We start from the raw sequence: 18,211 nt of genomic DNA on the forward strand, positions 1-18,211 counted from the left end.
CCTCTCTTGGAACTCAGCCAGGTCCTCCCAGAATGCCTGGAATAGAGACAAAGTTGAAGACTGGGCCTAGGCCCCTGGCATCCCCCCTGGGCTGAGAGCACTTCCCCAGCTTCTGCCACCAGAGCTCCACCTGTGGCCAGCCTCAGGCACCAAGAGGAAGCCCTTTTCTTACTCTGTGAAGTGAGCTGAAGGAAAATGAGACCGCTGGAGGGAAAGTTTTGATTCTGGGGAAGCAGAAACCAGCCAGCACAGGTCAGGGACCCTGGAGACCAGCTTCCTGAGGCAGGGAAGTGACTGTCCCATGCATGCAGCTAGGAAGATGAGGGCTGGGCTTGTGGGTGGGTACACTTCAAGTCATGATATGGGAGAGGCCCAGGAGGTAGTCCCGGAGTCCTACAGGAGGGGATAGCTTTCCTTCCAGACACCACCAGAAGTTCTGCGTTTCTCCTTACCTGAGCTATAGGGTCTGTCCTTACAGTAGCCTCAAAGCCCAGGGCCCAGCACAGGTCTCCCAGTACCTCCACGTCATTCTGTGCCCCAGGCCAGTCTTGGACCACAGCCAGGAGGAGGGCAGCCCTGGCCCCGGACAGGTCATGCTGAACACTGGGACTGGGGTCTGGCTACAGAGAAAGCCACTGTGCTCTCAGTAGGGTCTGAGGGTCTCCCAGCTCCTCACCTCCCCCACTTGGGTCTCAGCCCCTGTCCCACTTGAAACTGTGGCTATATATTTGGGCTCCCACCGGGTCCCCTCACCTCAGGCCTCCGGAGCTCCACACCTCCCAGGCACAGGGCCCCTCGCAAGGAGCTCCAGAAGACTGGGCAGTAGCTGTCCCCAGCAAACTCTTCAGCCACCCTGCAGAAGAGCTGGGAGGGTGGGGCCCGAAGCCACCTGAGAGGCTGCTCTGAGGAAGAGACTGCAAGCAGGGGGTCAGAACCCTGGCTCCAGGGAAAGACTTGCTACTGCAGGCACTTGGGGGCCACTTGCCAAAAGGAAGGGAGGAGAATGGGGAGTTCAGCCTGGACTCAGGCAAGACCTAGGCTCTGGTTCAGACCTGAGGTCACTTATTTCCCCGGGGATGGAGGGCCTCAAGTGGACAGTGGCTATATCATCACCGACTCCCACCCTGGGGGTCTGTGGGCACAGAGGGTAGGGCAGGCTGGGGAGGAAGGCTCCCAGCGTGGGCGCAATGTGGGAAGACACCAAGCCTGGGAGAGCCATGGAGCCCCCCTCCAGGACCTCCCAGGCACCACCCACCTGCCCAGTGAGACCTTTAGACCCTGGGCACCCAGCCCCAGAGTCCCCCAGTCTAATGGGTAGCAGTCACTGTCAAAGGGGCAGCTGGAAACACCCATGTGGACACCAGGAGCTCAGGAAGGAGGACACTACAAACAGCCTGGAAGGGACTGTGTGAGGCCAGCGGGGACAAGCGGGCATGGCGTGGAACTGGGGACAGCCTGGACTGTGCGGAGGGGCACACAGGGTTAGGCTCACACTGCCTGCGTAGACCATAAAGGTTTGGAGAATGAATACAGGAGGAAGGTACACGAGAATGAATTTAACTGAAACTGGCTCAGAGAGCACAAAGAGCTGGGGGACCGTGGCCCTGCCCCCCTACATACTTTCTGGGCCCTCACCTCTGTGAGCAGTTGCAGCAGGGACCAGTGAGGAGAGCGGCTGCAGAGCTCCTTCAGGCCAGCCATGAAGCATCCAGGCTCCTGGGCAGCTGGTGGAGAAGCAGGCAGGAGCTGGTGTTGGCGGGAGGGAGCTCCCGGCTCTCCCGCCCATGCCCAACCCCCACTTTGATCTGGGGCCCTGGGTGAGCCACTCACCCCCAGGACCACCGCAGAGCAGCAGGAAGACTTTGGGGCAGCCGCGCAGGGCCCCACAGTGACTTAGCTCCTGGACCAATGGCAGCGGCTGCCTCAGCGGTCTACTAGGGGCCACCAAGGGCACAAAGGCGCAGCTCACAGGGTCCCCCTGGGCATCCAGCTACTCTCGGAACCAAACCAGCTCTTCAAGGATGGCCTAAAGGGAAGAGCCCAGGTCCGGCCTGACTCTGGGGAGCTCGGTGGGGGCTGGGGCCGGGCCTGGGGCCAAGGCTGAGGCTGAGGGAGGCGAGCTCACCTGTACTGACCCTTCATTCTTCTTATGGTTTTTAAAGCCCAGGGCTTGGAACACATGGCCCAGGGCAGCAAGAGCAGTGCTGACATGCCAGGGCTGCTGGGCGTCAGGGCCACCCGTGACCCCTGCACACTATACTTCCCCTGTCGAGTAAGGCCAGAGCTGGGCTGGGCGGAGGGCACATGTGGGCATCAGGGTCAGGCTGGGCCAAATGCAACGTCCTACTACTTTTCTCCCCAGGCTGTGTCGGGCATCTGCCAGCTGTGCAGCCACCTGTAGGGTCCCAGCCACCAGGAAGGCCATGGAGGTGAGGTGGCTTCCTGTAAGCACCAAGCTCACCTGGTCCTGGCACCTAGCACACTGGGTCCTCACTTTTGCCTCTCGCCAAGCTGCCTCCTATCAGCTCTGTTGATGACCTGAACCGGACTTGGCCCCGTCCCCCAGAAACCTGAGCTCCGCTGCCCGAGGCCAGCTCTGTTCTCAGGCTCTTGCCGTGACTTCCTGGCCAACACTGATGTGTCTCCACCTGAGCGAGGAACCTGCGCCTGAAACCTGTACCTGACCCTATTCTTAGCTCATGGCCCACACTATCTGATCTTGTTACACTCCAGCGCTCCCTTTGGAGGCAGCCACCAGCACTAGGGAAAAGGTCCTCCCACTGCTCCCACCATCCCTTCCAGCCATACTTGCCCACCCGCCTCTAACAGACGTGTACGCACACTACCGCATGTGCAGGCACGCAGCGGCACTGAGCCGGCAGCGATAGAAAATGCCGACTGCAATCACTTTGTCCACAGTGTGACCTTTGTTACTTCATGTGAGAGACGGGGACTGGCTGGACCACAGGGTGATGTACTAAGTTGGAAACTGGTGAAGGAAGGGCCCTGGGGGCACACACTGCCACAAAGGCTGCTTGTGGGGCAGCAACACCAGGTCTCCATCTACTGCCCTTCTCCACAGGTGGGGCACCGTGAGGCTGCTCCCAAGGGAACAGGAAGGGCTCAGCAAGTGTGGAAGGAGGGGTCATACCACTGACCACTGGCTCTGACTGGGCCTCTGCCAGCTCTGTGCAGGCCTCACCTGGCCCCAGGCAGCAGGGAGGCTGGATGTAGAGGGGTGGCTGGAGAACAAGGACAGGGCCCACCTGGACCAGTCCGCCTCTCCCCTGAGAACTTCCACCACAGCCAGCTTTGCACTCGGGACCCACTGAGCAACAGACGTCTCCCAACCTCCACCAAGCTGGCCCCTCTCCAGCTCCTCACTCACTTCACCAGTGGGGGCAGAGCAGGGTGGGATAAAGACCCCAAATCCTGCTTGACCCCCGCCCAGTCCCCTGCTAGGATGAGGATGGTTGCCCAGACCAGGACTGACACAGGCTAACAGAAGGGGATGGAGTCCTGGGCTTCATGGCTCCCCTTTGGGACCCAACCCCTGCAAGCCCAGGACAGGGCTGTTTGGTGACTACAGCACTGTGAGTCACCCACAGGACCAGGCCACAAGGCCAAGGGATAGACTTCTAGGTCCCCCACCCTGCAGTAGCCATCTGAAGAATGGACACCCTGGAGAGAAGTTTCCATGTTTATTCAAACCCTTCTGAGGCCCAATGGGCTGACCTCTTGGGAAGGGACCTGGTCTGTCCCTGCTCATACAAATCTGCACAAAATGCAGACAAAAAATGGAATGCAGTGCTTAAGGAGTCAGCAACACAGTGCTGACGGAGTGCTAGTGTTAAGTACAGCCAAGGCCATGCCTCTGGAGGAGTGAGCAGCGGGGGCTTCCAACCACCTACCAGCCGGAATGGCAGATGGAGGCTCACGGAAGGGGGTGTGCATCTGCCAAGAGCAAATGTGGCAGCTTCCTATGGCCAGGCCAGGCCACAGTGCTCATGGCCTGGAAGTGGGAGGGAATGCAGGCCAGAATATCCCTGTGGCCAGACCCAGACCTCATTTTCTGGCATGTGTGGGTCCACTGCCCCCCCAAAGCCAAGCAGTCCCCTGCGGGGGCTGAGGCTACTCCTCTGCCCCTGCTGAAGGCACAGGTCGGGAGGGCAGAGGGCCTGGCCCATGGAGCCACCTGAGAAGCCCGGAAACAAAGAGGCAAGTGGCCACATCTGGCTGAGGGACCCAGGGGAGAAGCCCTGGGCCCTGCCTGAACCCTCACACTGCCTGCTGCCCCTGCCAGGAATATGCTAAGGCTCCCGGAAACTAAGGAAAAGAGAAACAGCAAAAGGGAAGGCAAGGTCAGCCAGACTTCTGTTCCAGGGAGCGCAGGGCACGTCCCGGGGGCAGGCAGGGCAGCCTTGAGCCTGGGTCACTCCAGCAGGCCAGGAAGTAGCCAAAGATGGGTGAAACCCCAGGGACAAAGGAGGCAGCAAGGCTCCCACTGGCTGCTCACCCCACGGGCTGCGCCATCTTGGCGTGCAGGCTCTGGTGGGCTATGAGGTGAGCACGCTGCTTGAAGCTCTTGTCGCACTCGCCACAGCCAAAGGGCCGCTCGCCGGTGTGCACGCGCCGGTGGTCCAGCAGGTAGGAGCGCAGCGAGAAGCTCTTGCCACAGTCACTGCAGCCAAAGGGCTTCTCCCCCGTATGGATGCGCTGGTGATCAGCCAGGTAGGCGCTGCGGCTGAAGCTCTTGCCGCACTCCGAGCAGGAGAAGGGCTTCTCGCCTGTGTGCACGCCCTGGTGGCGCACCAGGTCCGAAGAGCTGCGGAAGCTCTTGTCGCACTCGGGACACTTGTGCGGCTTCTCGCCGGTGTGCGTGCGCTGGTGGCGAGCCAGATCCGAGCCCCAGCGGAAGCGCTTCCCACACTGCCCGCAGCTATGCGGCTTCTCTGCTGCTAGATCCGGGAACTGGCGCCGGCGTGTCGGTGGCCGCCCCCGCCGCGCCCCCACTGGCGGGCCCAGGGACGCCTTGGGCTGGTGCTCTCTCTCCCAGGCTTCAGCGTCCTTGGGGCTCCAGGACACGGCCCCTTCGCCCCTCGTTTGGCCTGGCAGTGACTTCACCGCTTCCTCCAGCAGGGCCCTCCTGCTCTGACTTTGGGGCTCCAGACCTGCAAAGGGTAGGGTGGAGGCGGCTCCTTGAGTCCCAATGGTCTCCGGTGTGGGAGAAAGGTAGCTCAGGGAAAGCTCCCTGGCTGAGACCCTCAGTTGCCTTTTCTATAAAATGGGATGATAATAAAAGGCCTGCAAAGGCAAGGTTTAAATAAGCCTCAGGACCCACCTTCAGAGGCACCCACTCTGCATGAGCCTGGCCCAGTTCCCCTTCCACCCCCACCTGGCTCTCTACATTGAAGAGCCAATGTCCACTCCCAGAATCCACCCAAGAGATCAGCTTATCCACATTCCCACCAGAGGAAATTGAGGCACCAAGAGCACTGGTTTGTGGGGCCTCCTTACTCCCCAGGCTCCAGCTCTTTAAACGCAGGAACACACCGCAACTTGGGACAGGGAGGGACTCCAGCCTGCCCATGGAGAGATGCAGATTAAAGGAAATGATCCCCAATAAGCCAGGCTAATAAACGTCCCGGCTTAGGGAGGAATGGTGGCTTCAATGGGGGCTGTGATATTGGGGAGCAGACGGGCTCTTGCTGTTGGCGTCCCTGCAGCTGGGGTGTTGGGGTGGCCTCGAAACCAAGCTTGGCTGAGTCCCAGCTTTGTCCTTTCAGTATTCATTGATCTTTCTGAGTTTCAAGTTCCTCTTCTATTAAATATGGACAACTTTTCTGTGTACCAGTTTGTGAGAATCAAATGAGAACATGCCCTTATAAGCACTCAGAGTTAGTCCCCCTGGATACTTGTCACCTGATACACATGAACATAAAGGTCAACACACACAAAAAAATCACACAAGGCTCTCAAAGAAACTCGAGCAAAGTTCACTTGGATCCAGCTTATGGAAGTGGGAGGGAAGACTAGGGATAGTGGGAAGATGGGGGGGGTCTACCTGGCCCCACTTACCCAGGGTGGTGCTCCGGGAGTTCTCCCGCTTTATGTCCCAAAAGAGATCCCTCTGAGCGGGGTCCAGGGAGCCCCATTCTTCCCTTGAGAAATAGAAGGGAATGTCTCCCAATGCCACAGGTCCCTGGAATGAGAAGACCTGACTGAGGACGCCACACTGCCTCGCTCAGCCCTCCCAGCAATTGTGGATGGGGGCGGGATGGGTAAAATAAAAAAGGCCTACAGAAGAAAGCAAGACCCATTGTATATTTTGGTTTTTTGCAACAGAGTCTTACTACGTACTCAGGCTGGTCTTCAATTTGAAATCTGCTGCCATGTGGGGTGGCACATGCCTGTAATCTTAGCACTCAGGAGGCTGAGGCAGGGGGATCGTTGTGAGTTCAAGATCACCCTGGGCTACAAAGTGAGCTCAAGGCCAGCCTGAACTGCATAAGGAGACCTAGTTTCAAAATGACCAAAAAAAAAAAAAAAAAAAAAAAAAAAATTTGCAATCTGCTGCCTTGGTCTCTTGCATGCTGGGATTACAAGTGTGCACCACACCCAGCTGTGGCAAGGCCCATTTTATAGATTCAACAACCTGAGGGCCTCAGAGAAGATAAAGGAACTGCTAACTCACATGGACCCCAGAGGCAAGGCAGGCATCTGTTGTCTCTCTGGTACTCCTCTCTTTAAGAAGAGCAGGAAGCTGGGCTGAAGGAAAAGAACAGAACCTCAGAGAGGCCACTCTAGGCCCAGCACTGAGGCCTTCTAGCCTCCCCTCCTCATGCAAAGACACACACGCACAGGCACACATGCACACGCACATATGATCCGGCTTCCCAGAACAGAAATGTAACCCTTAGGGCAACATGAGGCCCCTGTCCAGCCACTCTGCCACCTACAAGAGCAGAGGTTACTCACCATGATGGCTGGGCTGATCGTGGGGAGCAGATGGCCGGCTCCCTATCCCCACCGTCCCCTTGGCCTGGGAGGTCTGGCTCACAGCCTTAGGTTCCTCATCCTCTGAGGGCACGTCCTGTGCAGGAACCACAACACGCTCATCAGCACTGAGACCACACAGGGGAGACAGAGGTTAATCCCTAGGAAGGAGACACAGAAACAAGTCCCTCAGGAGGGACATGCGTGGGGTGTGGGGTGTGGGGTGTGGGGTGTGGGGAAGGAGATCAAGGTGGAGCCCCAGGAAAATCCCAAAGGAAATGTGACACCAGGCAGTCCTGTGTGCCCAAGAACACTCCTTGATCAATCACAAGGCAAGAACCAGCCCCCAAGGGCCAAGTTCACATCCACTTAGCAAGGGAAAAGCAGAATCTCCTGTCAAGGGTAAAACTCCCCATGTAGACTGCTCCTTAGCACCTGCACGGATGGTTCCAGCCTCAAGGGATGTCCAGGAGCGCTAGTACCTGTCCTTTTGTAACCCTGAAGCCCCTCATAGGCTTTATTATAACATCCTGTCCTATAAAACTGTCCCTTCTGCTAATACAGGCCCATGACCCCTTTCCCCCAAGTATGAAATCCAAAGCCTGGATTTTCCACGACCTGTTGGATTGCGAATCCTAATCTCTCTCATTTGGCAGCACTACCAGAACCACCCACAGGACAGCAGGCTGCCAGCAGACAGCTCTCTTTTCTCATGCCCCTCTGATGCTCATAGATCTCACTGTATCCCCAGGGCATGGCCTAGAGCAGCACATGAATAAATGTTTGTAGAACCTGTGTGAAATATACTCATTTTGTCCAACAAAGTCACCAAAAATAAAATGCACTGGGCTCATCTTTCAGAAAGGCAGCAAGTGTTATGTCGTGCTTTCATGCACAGTTGCTAAGGCTTGGTGTCTCCCCTGCCCCATGACCTTCCAGGGATGCATCTCCATGGAGACAGCCTCTTCCCTTCAGCCCCTGGATGTCAAAAGGTCCCCTCACCTGCGGCCAGGCCTTCACTGGCTGCTTCTGTAGGTCCTCCACCAAGGCAACAGCTTCCTCACCATTCCCTGGGCACTGCCCCCGAACCTGGGTCTGGATCTCCCCGGGCAGCACCGTCAAGAACTGCTCCAGCACCAGCAGCTCCAGGATCTGCTCCTTGGTGCGCAGTTCCGGCCGCAACCAGCGGCAGCAGAGCTCCCAGAGCTGGCTAAAGGCCTCATGTGGTCCGCCTACTTCCTCATAGCAGAACTGGCGAAAGCGCTGGCGGCAGGTCTCAGCATCCCTGATGTCCTCCTCCTGGGCAGTTTCCTGCTCCCAGGAAGAATCTTCTACCTTCACAATCAGAAGTCCTTCTCCCTCCCCAGGAGCCTGGTCCTGGGGCTCCCGGGGGGATGCCATTGCCCTGGTCTAAAGCTCAGGGCTGGCTGGCCTCAGCCTGGGCTCCAGAGCTGACCCTTTTAGTTGTCCAGAGGGATACCCTGTGGTGGCCAGGTTGGCATCTGGACATGCATTCCTGGGAAAAGAGCAAAATAGCAGGATTTTGGGAAGGGTGGGAGACAGAAGGAAACACCAGCCTCAAAGGATGTCCAGGAACTCTAGAACCTGTCCTTTTGTAACCCTGACGCCCCTCACAGGATTTATTATAATATCTTCTCCTACAAAACTGTCCCTCCTGCTAGTACAGGCCCATGACCCCTTTCCTCCAAGTATGAAGTCCAAAGCCTGGATTTTCCATGACCTCTTGGATTGCAAATCCTAATCTCTCTCATTTGGCAGTACTACCAGACCTACTGATACAAGCATATTTGTACACCAGCACACTTATCCTATTTATATGTTTTATGGCATAAATACTAACATTTGTTCATTTTGTAAAGATTTATTGAGTTATATTTATGACGTTTTATTGTGTGTATAATTCAACTAAAGTTTTAAATTCTTTTGTTTGATTAGTAAGTGTTGCCCAAATCCCTCTGGAGATGTTAATACGCTACGTGCACTGTACTACGTTTCTCAAATTTAAAATCTTTTGCATTTCAAATTTCAAGCTGGGCATGGTGGTCCATGCCTGTAACGCCAGCACTTAGGAAGGCGGCTGAGACAGGAAGAATGCTACAAGTTCAAGACCAGCCTGAACTACATAAGCAGATCCTGTCTCAAAATTAAATAAAATTCGAAAATCATCTAGCCACTGGAGATGAGGGTGTCAGAGAAAGGCTCACAGACACCACTGAAATCCATGTATCCGTAACCACATGTGTATGTACGACAGATATTTATGCTGTCATTTATAGTCCTGATTCAGGTATTTTGAAATTTTGCCTGTTTCCACAATAAAATCAACACAAACACCATAATAAAGAGGGGAATTTAAGCAATACAGAAGTATATCAAAGAGAAGGTCCTCAACGCGGGGGCAATCCCCTTCCCATTGACAGTCTGACTTACTACGATCCAGCCTTTTCCCTGTGCTTCTATTGAAAATTTATTCATACGCATGGACAAGAAATGCTTGATGTGTGTTTGACACAAACGAGATTCCCTGTACATACTACTTTGTATCTTGCTGTTTCCGCCTAGCAATGCTTCCTCAGCGGCACGGTGAGCTTCCGAGGTGTGGACACGCTCCCGTTTCTTAACCAGCACCCGAGGGATGCATTCAGGTCGCTCCCGATTCTTCCCTAGACACACGAAGCACTTTATTTACTCTTCTGCTTCTCACAAGATTCCTGAAAAGGTATGCGCGCCATTCTCATCCTCCAGCGATCAAGGAAGTTTCCTCGGAGAGGATCAGGACTCACCAGGGTCGCTCGGCAGGGCGCGGCGGGCGGGGACGGGACGCGGCCCCGCGCTGTCCCCGGCAGCCCGCCCCGCGCGGAGCTGAGGGGCTGCGGGCGCGCAGGGGTGTCTGCCCACAGACCCAGCCGGCACAGGGCCAGAGGAGACCTGCGCGTCCCAGCAGAGTGCGCCCCCCGCCTCTGGCCACCACCTCTGGGAGCAGGCCCCCGCCACCCAGAGATAAACGTTCGGCCACAGAGCCCGGCCGCCCGCCCAGCCGCTCCCCGCCCCCGGGACACACCGCCCCCGGCGGATCAGGGGTTCCCAGTTCCGGCGCCGGAAGTTCGGGTGGGGTTGCCGGGAAACTAAACTACGCATGCGCCGCTGCAAGCGTTTGCGACTGCACCGCCCAGAACTCTGTTAGGCTACACAGACGGACAGCCAATGAACGGGGAGAATTCCCAGGCCTGGCCTATCATAAGGCAGCGACAGCACGAGCGTCAATACCCCGGCACCTGGAAGGAAGGGATCTGGGTATAGGTTCATTGTGTCCTTGTCCTCCACTGTTATCATTTCTCTTCTCTTGCTGTCCCTGAACGGCGAGATGAGCGAAGACTGCGTCTAGCCCAGCCACAAGTGGAGCGCCAGCTCCGTCGAAAGGGATCCGCTGGGATGCACTGTTTCTTCCTCTGGGCTCTTGCTCACCAGCCGAGTGGGTGTAGCCAGGGGTCCACGGCCCGTGAGCCGGAGCTCGGGCGAAGAGGCTCGTTTGCAGCCTCCTGGTTCCCATATCTCCTTAGTCTATGCCCACAGCAGATCGTGAGGCTTCCTGAAAAATGTAGCTAGTGAGGGGCGCGGAGCTTCCTTAGACCAGTCCCTGGATCAGCGATGGCCTGGGCGGAGACCTGTGCTCCATGTACGGCGCTGAGGAGCGGCGGGAGTCTTAGGAGCCGGAAGGACCTACCCCGAAATCTTGGGGTTGTCTTCCTTATACTCGGCACTCGCTCCCACCCTCTGCCACCTCGACCCGGAGATCTTAGGCTCCAGAACTTTCTGAAATGGAAAGAGCTTGTTAGGCACGTACTGCATGTATAGTGGAGAAAAATTAAGAAATATTGGAAAATTATAAAGGTATCTTTCGGTATCTGCAGGTTAGATACCCTCACTCCGCTCAGATTTCTCCCTCAAGAGGCCTGCCTTAACACACTCTAAAGTCTGTTCCCTGCCGTCTCTCCCTAACATTTATATATACCTGACATTTATTTGTGAACTATTTGTCTCTCCTCAACTATAAGTAGCTACATGGAGGCAGTTTACTGCCCTATTCCCAGAGCTTACAGTTGTACTTGGCGCAAAGTAGGTGATCAGAAAAAGAATTGTTAAGTGCACGAAGGTAAAAAGCATTTTTAATACAAGCACTATGCATATTTTAGTCTGTTCTTAAACATCTGAATGTATTTCTGATACAATTCAAGAATCATCCTAAACCGGGCATGGTGGTGCATGCCTGTAATCCCAGCAGTCGGGAGGCTGAGGCAGGAGGATCGTTGTGAGTTCGGGGCCAGCTTCGGCTACAAAGTGAGCTCAAGGCCAGCCTGAACTGCATACCGAGACCTTGTCTCAAAAAAAAAAAAAGAAAGAAAGAAAGAAAATGCAATTGGTGAATCAACGAGATACGTATTTTTAACCTATCCTCTAGGAAAAAATCTAACACTGCACTTCCATTTGAAAATCAAATGTTTGCTTTCCTCTGTTCCCAAAAATTTGGACATATAGTAGGGGAATGAGAAAAAAAATCAAGTTATATCACGTAGAGGTGCAAATCCCCTGTGCTGAATGTGATCATTATGTATACCTAAAATGTACCAATAAACTTAATTTAAAAAATTTGAACATAGTGCCCAGGTGTTGTGGAAATTAACCATTCAGTGGGGAAACAGCTTGATGTTGGTTCTCGATAAACTCCCCAGTAATAAATATGAACGTGAAGTCATGTTAATTGCCATTTACATTTACGGGGTGTTTACATGTCAGGCACTGAGCTAGGTATTCTACAGTGCATACCTCAGTCACCTCGTGGAACAGCCTACAGGGAGAAATTCCACTTCTTTGCTTTCTAGGGAAGCTGAGCATTTTTTTTTTCAAATTATTATTGGCCATTTTGATTTATCTGTTTGTGAATTGCTTGTTATTTCTTGTTTTGTTTTTTTTTTTCTATTTATTCCACTTCTGCTGCATCGCAGAGCTACATCTCCAGCCCTCTAATGGGATATTTTTATATAGTAAGGGTATGTTCGAGCCAGAAGTGGTGGTGCACATAGGTAATCCCAGCACTCAGAGAACCTAAAGCAGAAAGTTGGAAATTTGAACCCAGTCTGGGTAAATTAGTGATCTAGTGATGCCCTGTCTCAAAATTTTTAAAAAAAGAAAAAAAGACTAAAGCCATAGCTTCAGAAAAAATGTTTGGTAGTATAACTTCACATTTACTAAGCACTTATGTATTTGTCAGGCCAGGGATACAGCTCAGCAGCACAGCACCTGCCTGGCAAGCTCAAGGCTCTGAGTTCCATTTTTGGTACCAAAAAACTAAAAATAAAATATATATTTGTCAAAGAGAATGACTTACCCTTTATGTTACAAATATCTTTCATAGTTTATATCTTTTAATACCAATGATATATTGGGATATTGGTATTCCAATACAGAAGTTTTTAATATTAATTAAAGCTCTCATTCTTTTCTTGCATTGCTTCTTCCATTAAAATTGGGATAAGAAAGGTTTTTGTACCCCAAAATTATATTCATTTATACTTTTAGAACCCCTAGCTTTCAATTTATTTTTCTGAGACGGGGCCACTATACAGTTCAGACTGACTTTGAGCTCACTATATAACCCAGGCTGGCCTTGAACTCGAAGCAATCCTGCCTCAGCCTCCTGAGTGCTGGGGATCACAGATGTCGGTCACCACCACAAGCTTCAATCTATCTATTCACCTATCATTTACTTGGGACAGGTTCTGCTTATGTAGTTCAGACTGGCCTTGAACTCACTATGTAGCCCAAACTGGCCTCGAACTCAAAGTGATTCTCCTGTCTCAGCCTCCTGAGTATTAGAGGCTTGAATCACCACATCCAGCTTAGTTTTGAAATTCAAATCTTACTCTATCTGAAATTTATTTTGTAAAGAGAAAGGCATAAAATTAATTTACCCACCAAGTAGAAGCCAGATTAGGCATTTTTATAACTGTCATTCTATTCTTTCTTGATTTTTCTTTTCTATTTTATATCTAAATTTTATTACAGATGAGTTTGTTTCAGAATGTTCAATTACATTTTATTGATTTTTACATGCCTTATTTTATAATAGGGTTTTTTTCCTTTTTTCTTTTTTTGGTACTGGGAATCAAACTCAGTATAATAGTTTATTAAATTTATTTTTGAGGGAGATGTTGGAGATCCTGGAGCATGCTAAGCAAGCACTCTACCACTGAGCTATAGCCCCGACTCCTTTGTAATAAGTTTGTTTTTAGTCAGATTTTATTGGTATGCTTTAGGTGTACATAATGATTATATTCATCACAGAGAATTTGTACCTGTACATGATATAACTTGATTCTTTTTTCCCATTCCCCTCCCCTCAGCCCCTCCTCTATAATGTTTTGATAGATAAATTCCTAAATTTAAATTTTTCTTAGCCAGTCTCAGTGTGTGCACCCATAGTCCCAGGACTAGGAAGGCTGAGGTGGGACAATCTCTTGGGTCTGAGTTTGGGACCAGCCTAGGTAATACAGTATAGAAACACCCTGTCTCAAAGAACACACATCCAAATTTTCTTATAGTTTAATGGATCTTTCCTGATTAATTTTAGGTCAATTTTATCAAATTCTAAAGCTTATCATTTACATTTTATTAAATTAATATTGGGAAGAAAAGACATTTTCGCAGTGAAGAAATATATAGAAATATATTCAATTTCTAGAATAGAAATATATTCAGAAATATATTCAATTAGAAAATATTCAATTTTTCTAGAATATTGAAATATATTCAATTTCTAGAAATATATTTAATTCACATGCCTCGGTAAAATTCTGTAAAGGTTTTATTTTTGTGGTGCTAGGGTTGGAACCCAGAACCTCCAACGTGATAGGTGAGTGCTGTACCACAGAGCTACATCTCCAACTCTCCCCTGAGATTTTTTTGTGTGTGTGTGGTTTGTTTTGCTTGTTCTGTTTTTGGTAATACAGTATAGGTTTCTGCTTCTTTTTTTGTTTCTGTTTTTGTTTTTAGGTTTTTGCTTCTTAAGCTTTTTCCAAAAATTTGTGGTTGTTAATATTTTCTCCCATTGTCTAATCTACTCCAATGAGATAGAAATCACATTACTGTTAACATGAATAGAGAAAATTTGATATGAGGAATTAATTTGCAGCCTAGTGTAGTGGAGCACATCTGTAATCCCAGCACTCCAGAGGTTGAGGCAGGAAGATCTCAAGTTCAAAGGCAGTTTGAGCTACCTATCCAAACTGTCAGAAAACAAAAACTTTTTAAAAATTGTTAATTTGCAAAAATGGGCAAGAGACGGTTAAAAGTTATAAGTCAAAACTCTAGGAAACAGCCGGGCGTGGTGGCACATACCTATAATCCCAGCACTTGGGAGGCTGAGGCAGGAGGATTGTTGAGAGTTTGAGACCAGCCTGGGCTACCAAGTGAGCTCAAGCCCAGCCTGAACTGCATAGTGAGACCCTGTCTCAAAAAAGACCAAAAAAAAGAACACAAACAAACAAATAAAAAAACTCTGGGAAACAACTTCAGCCCTTACCTCCAAGAGGGTAAAGAGAAAGAAATTCAAAGAGGCCTCTCTCCATTCAAGATGGAGATCCTGACCTCTAAGAATGAACGGCTGCCATAAGAATACACAGCTGGCCAGCCTACTGGTGCATGCTTGTAATCACAGTACTCTGGGAAGCTGAGGCAGGAAGATTGCAAGTTCCAGCCCATTCTAGTTACCCAGTCAATTCTAGTTGCCCAAACTGGGAAACTTGGCAACTTAACGAGACCCCATCTCAAGGGTAAAAAATAGAAAAAGGGATGAGGATATAGTTTTTTGCCAAGGTGTTACGTTCATCCTCAGTACCGCAAAAGAATAAACAAAAAAACCCACACAGCTGACAATCGGAGATATAGTGCTGTACTTGTAAGAGAGCGGAGGGGACTGGGCAGGTTCTGGGGCTCCCTCCACTGCCCTCTGCCGGCTCCCTGAAAAACTGCGCTTGGTAAGCGAAGGTCCCTCTCTCCAGCTCTGACAGCGTTCTTCCAGCGCCCTCTCCTGGCACAGACTAACCTCAAGTGGGCCAGCATTCCAGAACCATTAATTTTCCGTTCGAGTCAAATCACCAGGTCCTTCTGGATTCCTCCAGGGGAAATCATTTTTGCACTGAAAAGTAACTGTGTGTGCTTCTGCTTTAGTACGCTAGGCAGTGCCGGAGGCATGGCTTGAGCGACCGCAGAGAGAGAAGGGCTTTGTGTACCAGGTACTGTGGGAGGTGATCACGAACCCCTGGATCAGTAAGGGCGAACCAACAGCACGCGTGCCGCAGCGGCCTGTTTATTCTTATTGGAAGCTCTAAAAGGTTCGCCATCACTGACCTAGGTAAGTCGGTAAGTACCAGCATAGAATCATGGGGTCTCCCTAACATGGCAGGGGGCAGGCAGTTTTGGAGGCAGCGTTCTTCTAGGTGTAGTCCCGGCGTAAGACCACGAAGGATATGTTCCTGGACTGCCAGTACAGGAAGGATATTAGCTATAACGCCTCTCTTGGAATGAGCTCCCCGCTGCTGCTCATTGTCCTCCCTCGGTCCCTGGCAGTTGCGTTTGCATTCCAGGAATCTGTCCCCACCACACGGGCTGCCCTGGTGGAAGGAGGCCATTGTTAGACAGGATCTAATAGCTTCTCTCTGCTTGGAGTCCAAAACAGGCGTAGAGAATAGTGTGTAGGTTCACAAATTAGCAGAAGCTGCGTTTCCTCTGGTTTTCTAGGTACAAGATCAACGAATAAGGAGGGGCTGAGGCATGGAAAGGTGGGAGTGGCCGAGGGAGCCCCAGGAGAATTGCTGGGAGAGAGGCCCTAGGTCCTGCCTGAGACCCACATGTTCCCTGAGATGATCTTGTCTCTTTACACAAATGTCCCCTTCTTTGTTTGTTTTTGTTGGCTTTCTCTGTGGCAGTCAAGTCCCAAGTATCACAGGATCATTAGCTAGAAGAGTATTTTTGTGTTTTACTCACATAATTGGCGTAACCTGTTAATAGCAAGTTGCTATTTTACCTGGTGTAACCTGTTAATAGTTAATAGCAAGTCACTGTTTTTAAGTGGGCAGATGTATTAGTTTCTTTTTTTTTTTTTTTTTTTTAGTTTCTTGTGGCCATTGTAACAAATTACCACAAACTCTTGTGGCTTAAAGTAATGCAAATTTATTACCACTGCAAAGGTCTGGAGTCTGAAATCTCTTTTACTGGGTTAGTGCCTGCGGGGCTGGTTCCTTGGGAAATCTGTCCTTTTCGGCTTAGAGCTCCTGCGATCCTTGACTTGTGGTCTCTTCCTCCATCTTTAAAGCTTTCCTCCCATTTTGTTTCTGTTACCTCTTCTCTCTCCTGTAGTCAGATCCCCCTCTGACCCATTTTTATAAAAACACTATCATTACCTTTAGGATCCAGGATAGTCTCTCCACATCAAGATCCTTAACTCTATCATATTCACAAAGATTATCACTCCAGGGCCAGGGATATGGCTCAGTGGCACAAGTGCCTGCCCAGCAAGGGCAAGGTTTTAAGTTTGATTCCCAGTACAAAACAAGAAAGATTACATCTCCAAATAAGGCAATATTTTTAGGTACCAGGTTAGGGTCTGGTATTTCTGAGTCATTATTTAGCCCACCATAAACCCACATAGGTTTTTGTTTATTTGTTGTGGTAATGAGGACTGCCCAGGGGCATCACAGACTTTCTTTCTTTCTTTTGTTTTTTTGAGACAGGGTCTCACTTTGCTGTTCAGGCTGGCCCTGAACTCTCTATGTAGGAGCTTAGTTCCTAACCTGAAGTGGAACAATTAAAACTGAAGCCCTGAGGGCAAACCGAAAGGCCTGTTCCCACTTTCCATCCATAAGGGCCACTTTTCACTCATCACAGTCTAAAGAGAGGTAGATGGCAAAATGTGATGGAATTTTCTTAGCTTCTCAGCGATACAAATTGTCTCTGACATTGAAGTCATTGAAGTTTACTAAAACCTGTTGTTTCTGACAGAGTTTCACTATGCAGGGCGGCATAGGGGAGTGAATCCAGAGTGTTGCATACACTAAGTAAGTTCTCCTTCACTGAGCTACATCCCCAGTCCAATCTGTATACCATTCTTGAGGCTGATAACATTTTGCCATTTATATTCACTAAGGTGGACTATTGAGTCAAAAGTTAGATGTAGTCAGGAACGTGTGCACATCTGAAATCTCAGCACTCTGGGAGATTGAAGCAGGGGGCTTAAAAGTTCTAGCCCAGACTGGGCAACTTAATAATTTAGTGAAACCCTGTCTCAAAACAGAAAAAAAGGGCTGAGGATGTAGCTCAGTGGTAGAGTGCTTGCCTAGCAGGCACAAGGCCCTGAGTTCAATCCCCAGTAACCAAAAAAGAAAAAGAAAGAAAGAAAGAAAGAAAGAAAGAAAGAAAGAAAGAAAGAAAGAAAGAAAGAAAGAAAGAAAAAGAAAATCAGATGCCAGGCATGATGGTGCACGCCTGTAATCCCACCACTCAGGAGGCTGAGTCAGGAGGAGTGCCACAAGTTCAAAGCCAGCCTAAGCTTCACAGTGAGTTGAAGGCCAGCCTGGATTACACAGTGAGACTCTGCCCCCACCCCTACTAATCAAAAACCAAAAATGAGGCCACTCACTTCAGGCCTTCTTCTGCCCACATCCACTGGTGCCTATTTGCATCAACTGATCAGAGTCCATGAATTTTCTGCTCCAAGCCCCTCTGGACCACAGCAACCTCAGCCTTTCATCCTAAGAAAACACTAAGGTCCCTGTGTCCGTTTTGTTCTAGAACCTATCACCCGTTGCACCTGTAACGGATCAGACCCAGATTCCCCTCAGCCCCAGTAATCAGGAAGCGCCCGTCTACACGAAGAATGGGAGCCAACAGGTGAAAGCTCAAGGAGCACAACAGCACTGCAGGGACTGACTGGGCTCCCAGGAGTGGAGCAGGCCACAATGGCCATGTCTAGAGCCAGAAAGCTGGCGCCCGGAAGTCAACCTTGGTGATCCCGAGGATTCATCGCAACATGGACCAGAGGACCGTGATGGAGGACCACAGTGCAGCCTTGGAGATGATGTATCGGAACGCCATCACTCAGCCATTCATGAAGCGGGAAACATTGTCCCGTCCCAAGTGT

At 50.6% G+C, this 18,211-nt stretch overlaps 1 protein-coding gene across 6 annotated transcripts; it reads right to left on the reverse strand.

The window, feature by feature from the left end:
- Nucleotides 1-16: 16 nt before the first annotated feature.
- Znf213 (zinc finger protein 213) lies at nucleotides 17-10,099 on the reverse strand. 6 transcript variants are annotated; one of them, XM_005391368.2, is made up of 9 exons: nucleotides 9,801-9,877; nucleotides 7,999-8,512; nucleotides 6,979-7,093; nucleotides 6,695-6,768; nucleotides 6,079-6,202; nucleotides 4,517-5,171; nucleotides 1,636-1,724; nucleotides 754-914; nucleotides 163-620 (listed from the first exon to the last, which is right to left on the reverse strand). In XM_005391368.2, exons 2-9 carry the CDS (start codon nucleotides 8,395-8,397, stop codon nucleotides 312-314), a joined length of 1,926 nt encoding a protein of 641 aa, XP_005391425.2. In that variant the 5' UTR covers nucleotides 8,398-8,512; nucleotides 9,801-9,877; the 3' UTR covers nucleotides 163-311. The 6 variants fall into 6 exon arrangements, with proteins under 6 accessions (XP_005391421.1, XP_013373146.1, XP_005391425.2 ...); XM_013517691.1 differs by lacking the exon at nucleotides 9,801-9,877 and adding an exon at nucleotides 9,552-9,636; XM_013517693.1 differs by lacking the exon at nucleotides 163-620 and having other exon boundaries at nucleotides 762-864; nucleotides 9,552-10,088.
- Between the last annotated feature and the right edge of the window lie 8,112 nt (nucleotides 10,100-18,211).

The sequence above is a fragment of the Chinchilla lanigera genome, unplaced genomic scaffold (genome assembly GCF_000276665.1).
Source record: "Chinchilla lanigera isolate Chin_1 unplaced genomic scaffold, ChiLan1.0 scaffold00041, whole genome shotgun sequence".
Lineage (NCBI taxonomy): Eukaryota > Metazoa > Chordata > Mammalia > Rodentia > Chinchillidae > Chinchilla > Chinchilla lanigera.